Consider the following 6,000-nt stretch of genomic DNA (forward strand, 5'->3'; position numbering starts at 1 on the left):
TCATGCATGTCCTCACAATATCGGGCCTGTATCACGGGTTGGGTAAGGTTATTTTCAATGGAGAGTTTTATAACGTTATTTACAAGACTACAACATGATATAAAATAAAATGAAACATGTATGAAACATTTATTCTCAATGCATAGTTTTATTTTAGAGTTTCATGGACATTTAATTTCATGACTCATCTAGAGTTGGTAATCGTGTCAAGAGTATTTTTTCTTTCTTTTCTTAAAAACACTGTCATGTCATAAAAACACCTATGTGATAGCTTATTAAATTTGGATAAAACTCACACTAAGACTGGCGTAAGAAACTGGTTATTATTGTGCCAGTCCAAGAGCTAATCTGAGAGCCTAGGCATGGCATGGCGGAGGCTCAATCTTCTCACGCCAGTTCGGTCGGCATAGCTAGCCTGACAAGCCCAAACCAAATGGAGAAGCACTGCTAGCTGTCACCTAGCTAGGGGTCATGGAGAAGTCGGACGCATCACACAACATTGTCTTGCCAACTTGGTCTGTTTGGATGCACTTGCATCGAACTTAATTCATGTGTATTAGAGTGAAACCTAATTTCATTTGCACCCAATTTACTTCAACACATATGGGAGGTGAATACCACTGCATCCAGATAGGTCTTGCATGTATTTGTCCCTGTAGCAAGCAGGGAGGGGGCGGAGACTAGAAAAAGTGAAGAGATTTGGTGAAGCTAACCTAGGTTAGGAGGGACTATATGTGGACTATCATGGATTAGTGGGTTATTTTAACACATTTCATGGATTTCAGTCGAGTGAAATAATACCAGCAATCGATTGCCTTACGATCCCGAGATGATGTCAATCGTGGTTAGGGGTGGATCTACAGGGGGGCTGGGGGGGGCTCCAACCCCCCTATAGGTGCATGAATGGAAATATGGGGAGGGTGAGGGAGAAGAAGAGGTGGAGGAAAGAAGAAAAATGGAGAGAGGGGGGAAGAAGAAGACATCAGCACTCCTTCAATCATGTTCTGCATCCGTCACTGATCGTGGTGGTGGTAATAGTTCCTTAGCCTGGGGCCTGGGCCCAGGAAAGGTCCATGTTTTCTGAGAGTCAAGACAAGGGCCTTGGCCCATTTATGAAAAGTAATTTAGTTACATACGCGGCCCAACTTTGGCCATGTTTCGAACAAAACATTGGCACACTGCAAACATTACTGATGTGAGAGTAATACACGAACACTTTCAGCAGGGTGAGAAATGCCACGGTGAACAATGTCGACGCATAAATCAACCACCTTGCCAATTAGCAGAACATACCGCATCAACATCAGCAGAGCTCGAAACCAAATCTGCACTGCAATGCTATGGTCTTAGTCATGCATGCATGCATTCCCTAATACTGCTGATCGTTCCATAACCATGCCCAGTTGTTGAGCTGCGCCCCATCCTCTTCAGCAGCGCCCCCAAGGCCCTGCTCCACGGCCGTGGCGAGCAGAGCGTCTGGGAGGAAGAAGGTGAGGTCGTCGACGCCGCAGCCACAGTCGTCGTCCTCTGGCGACGACGGAGGCGACCGCGCCCCGGCGAAGTAGGACTCCGGGCTGTCGTTGGTCCCTGGCGCCGCCGCTGCAGCGCTGCCGGTGGCGATCTCGGAGTAGAGCTTGACTTCTTGGAAAAGAGTATGGACCGTCTCTTGAACGGCAACTGTCTGCTCTTCCGGCTCTGACGCTGACGACTCCTTCGCTTGCAGTTTCTCAGTTAACGTGATCACCTGGTGATACGAATGGCGATATGTATAAATATATATATAACTCTGATGAAATAGAAACTTTTTTGAGGGGGTTTACATGGACTGTATGATTACACAAAAGGATACTCTTTTCTTGACTTGATCAGGCACCGAAACATACATGAACAGCAACTGCCAGTGACATGTCAAATAATGCAGTGTCTACATCTGGCTGAACACAGTGGCCCTACTAATCAATGTTGGGTTCAATTTCTTGATTATGATTAGAGGTTGACCTGATTCATCGGTCGGATTGTTATCATCGCGCATGCAGTCTCTGCTGTTCTGTTCAATTTGTTAATCGATACCCCTAGATGCTAGGCCTAGCCTACACGGCTGTATTACATCACTAGTAGGAGAATATGCTTGCGGCGTGGCAAGTTTAGGAACGCCCGAAGTTCATCTCTAAAGATGCTAGATGCATACACATCTAGTCAATTTCCTTTTCAAACAAATAAATCTACCAATTCGATTACCATATTTAACCAACCTTTACGAATTCTAGGATGTCTAGGATTATCTTCACCTGTGAGCGGAGGCGATCGTTATCGGCGAGGAGGGCGTCGCGGTCGGCGAGGAGGGCGTCGTGCGCGGCCCTGAGGCGGTCGAAGTCCTGCTCCAGCTGCTTGGTCCTCCAGCGCGCGCGGCGGTTCTGGAACCACACGGCCACCTGGCGCGGCGCGATCCCGAGCCTTCGCGCCAGCTCGCTCTTCCGCTCGGGCTCCAGCTTCCGCTTCTCCTCCTCGAAGCTCAGCTCCAGCTCCCGCACCTGCTCCGCCGTTAGCCGCCGCTTCGTGCGCTCCTGCTGCTGCGGCCCGTGGAGGTCGTAGTCGAGGCCGCACAGCTCGTCGTCGCCCAGCTCCAGCTGGAGCTGCAGCTGCAGCTCCTCGTGCGCCGCCGTCAGCTGGAACGGCCGCTTGCGCCGGCCGTCCGCCGCACCAGCATCAGCGCTGGCGCCACCCACCAACGGCAATCCTGCATATGAGGAGAGGACATGGCAACGCATTCCAAGAAATAAGTAGCGCTTCGATCAGATATCCATCCCGATCACTGACCTCGAAGGAATCCGCCGCCGCCAACGAGAAACACCTGTCCGCCGCCATCGCCGGCAGCACGGAATGGCACGGCGGAGCTGCTGATCATGCTACGCGCGTAGTCCATGCGCCAAGGACTAACACGAACCAAAAAAAGGAAACAGAAAAAAAACTGTCGATTGTACGCGCACACTCACGTACGTGTATGTATGTACTGAACGTCTGTATGTATGCTCCTCCACCTCTTCTTGAAGCACGGCATGGAGGTCGCCGGGCGGCCGGAGCTAGCCTGATCAGAAGGAGGCCGCGGCGGCGGCGGGGAACTTGTGGCGGAAGAAGCTGGTGCTCCACGGCATGCGCGTCGACGACTTGGTGGGGTACAGCGAGAACCCCATGGCCCCGCCGCCGGATGAGAAGGTAGGTTTCGTCAGTGCAAGTTTTGCGCGGTGCACGGTGGCCGGAGAAGCTGGCCGGCCGGTGGTGCCGTCCAGTGATCTGAGATGCGGGCCAGTGGAGTGAGGCTGGGGTTGTAGGATGTCGTGTGCGGTGGTGGGCTGGTACGGTGGCGGCAATTTGTGTGGGTTAACCGGTAAACTCTGAAGCTTGGAAGAGGGGTGGAATTTATAGGAGGGCATTCGCAGGGTGCGGGTCTCTAATGACCGAAATGCCCTTTTTATTTGGTGATAAGGTGGTTTAATTTGTTGTTTCCTGAATGGAGGATTAAGGTATATTCGTCTTCTTCTATACATTAGTATTTTATAATAAGTATTTTTCAGCTGGCTGAATTTATAAATTTTGCAGAAAATAGTTTAATAAAATCCTTGGAAACTTTGATTGGGATTCAAATTTTCGTATGATTTATATGAGGTCATGTGCTATGACAAAGATCAATTAACTACGTCAAACTCATGCTCATGCTCCACACAAAATTAAAAGCACCCTTTGGAAAACTAAAAGACTAATTAAGAAATGGCTCTGGTGGTAATGGTACACCACGCACTGAATTCTGATGTACCTTAACAAGTTAGCGAGCTTACTAAACACAGTTATATATGTCAGCGTCATGACAGGGCGACACGTCCGTATAAAACCAGCTAATGATTCAGTCGCAGTGATACAAGTATTATTTGAGGGTGTGAAGGAATCATGCGACATGCATGGCAATTTGTGGTAACTGGTAAGTAGCCGATGTATTTGCTGGTCCTATTTCCAGCAGCGAACTGATGCAACTTGTGTTTTTCTTTTCCTTTTCGCCCCTCTAATTCTCGTCCTGTTCTTGTAATCTTGTGCCTTTTTCAACCGTGCATGCAGTTTGGCAGAACAAAGCGCAGTGTTTAGTTCCCACTCCAAAATCCAAAAAAGTGCTACAGTACCCATCACATCAAATCTTGCGATACATACATGGAGCGTTAAATATAGACGAAAAAAAACTAATTGCACAGTTTGGTTGGAAATTGCGAGACAAACGTTTTGAGCCTAATTAGTCCACGATTGAACACTATTTGCCAAATAAAAACGAAAGTGCTACAGTAACCCAAATTCTAAATTTTGGACAACTAAACACGCACAAAGATTGAATAATATATGCTAGGAAGTCAACTTAAGATGACATGACAAAAGCAACATGTTGTTCTCTCTTCCAGTTCCGACCCCCACCTCACAAAATAAGTGTATATCGCGCTTCTCGAGAAGTCAAATATTTTTAAGTTTGATTAAGTATTCTAGAAAATAATATAATATATGTATCTCTAAATTTAGGGTTATTTGATTGGTGTCATTATAATTTTTGAACTTCTGAAATACGCCAGTACAATTCATCTATTTGGAACTATGTCATTATAATTCTTCCATTGTTTTAAAATATGCCACTTTATACATTTTTGATACTGTTGGACCCACTTGCAGACCAATCAATTTTTATATTATCTAAAATGCCCCTGCCCCCTCTCTTTCCCCATGCGTGAGCTCCACTGTCTTCTTCCTCCTCGATCTCTTTCCCTCGCTGGCTCTGGTCCGCATGCAGCCAGGCTCAGGTGGGCTCTGTGCCCGCGCTGCAGCCCACTGTCGCCGCAGTCGGCCCGCATGCCCGCAGTGGATTAAAGCCCCCCTCGATCGCGTGCTCGCGCCAGCATCGCGCGACCCCACGATTCCCGCTGCCGATGTCGCGCACCACCGCGCTGCCGTATAGGTCTGCAGCCGCTCGTGCCTCGCCGCAGACATCGCCACTCCTGCTCGCAAGCCTGGTCGCCCACTGCAACTGCATGCGCTCGCAAGCCCGGCCTCCCGCACCACTGTCCAACGCCATGGCTGTAGCTCGCAGCTCGCCTCCTGCCTCGCTGTAGCCGCTCGTGCTCGCGAGTCCGGCCTCTCGCACTACGGTCCAATGCCATGGCCGCAGCTCGTCTCCTGCCTCGCTGCAGCTACTCACGCTCACGCTCGCGAACCCGGCCTCCCGCATTGATGGCCCGACGCCATGGCCGCAGCTCGCAGCTCGCCTCCCGCCTCGCTGCATGTCAGCCACACACCGCATCGAGGAGCTCCCCCATATGCCATGGCCGACCACATGGTGGAAGGCGCCCTAATCCTCGCAAGCGGCATGGACAACGTTGGCCGTGGTGGGGAACGAGAGGTCGATGACCGACACCGAGAGCGCAGCGGCGACGGGGGAGGGCAACGGGGAAGGAGGTGCTTAGGCGGCTGGATGTATAGCACCGGGATGTGGGACACGCCAGTCACAGCAAGGGCTTGGACGCGCACTGGCGCGACTATTTCCATTAGAGCGGCATCTTGCTGCGGGCTTGGAGAAGAAAGGAAGGAAGAAGATGACGGGTGGGACCACACGTCAGTCACATGGAGATTGAGAAAGGTAGAGGGTATTTTGGGCAATACTAGAATACAGTTAACTACATGTGGACCCAACGTCCTGAAAAGCGTTCAAAGTGGCACATTTCAGGTAATGGAAGAATTATAATGGCATTGTCCCGAATAGATGAATTATAATGGCGTATCTCAAAAGTTGCAAAATTATAATGACAGCGATCCAAATAACCCCTAAATTTATTATGAAAGTGTGTACTCCATTATCAATCTAACGATGCTTATTACAACAGCACATGTGGTTTACTTTATATTGTTTTTTAGAATGGTGGTGTTGAAGTCTAAATTTAGAGGGTTCCTTTATATTATTTTTCATAATAGCATGTG

At 49.3% G+C, this 6,000-nt stretch overlaps 1 protein-coding gene across 2 annotated transcripts; it reads right to left on the reverse strand.

Moving 5' to 3' along the window:
• Window positions 1-1,109: 1,109 nt before the first annotated feature.
• LOC136551722 (homeobox-leucine zipper protein HOX25-like) lies at window positions 1,110-3,381 on the reverse strand. Of its 2 annotated transcripts, XM_066543258.1 has the most exons (4): window positions 3,039-3,381; window positions 2,818-2,933; window positions 2,289-2,737; window positions 1,110-1,744 (listed from the first exon to the last, which is right to left on the reverse strand). In XM_066543258.1, the coding sequence occupies exons 1-4, from the start codon at window positions 3,056-3,058 to the stop codon at window positions 1,370-1,372; spliced, it is 960 nt and encodes a 319-aa protein (XP_066399355.1). In that variant the 5' UTR covers window positions 3,059-3,381; the 3' UTR covers window positions 1,110-1,369. The 2 variants fall into 2 exon arrangements, with proteins under 2 accessions (XP_066399355.1, XP_066399356.1); XM_066543259.1 differs by lacking the exon at window positions 2,818-2,933 and having other exon boundaries at window positions 2,998-3,381.
• Window positions 3,382-6,000: the final 2,619 nt, after the last annotated feature.

Source organism: Miscanthus floridulus, chromosome 4 (assembly GCF_019320115.1).
Source record: "Miscanthus floridulus cultivar M001 chromosome 4, ASM1932011v1, whole genome shotgun sequence".
Taxonomy (NCBI): domain Eukaryota; kingdom Viridiplantae; phylum Streptophyta; class Magnoliopsida; order Poales; family Poaceae; genus Miscanthus; species Miscanthus floridulus.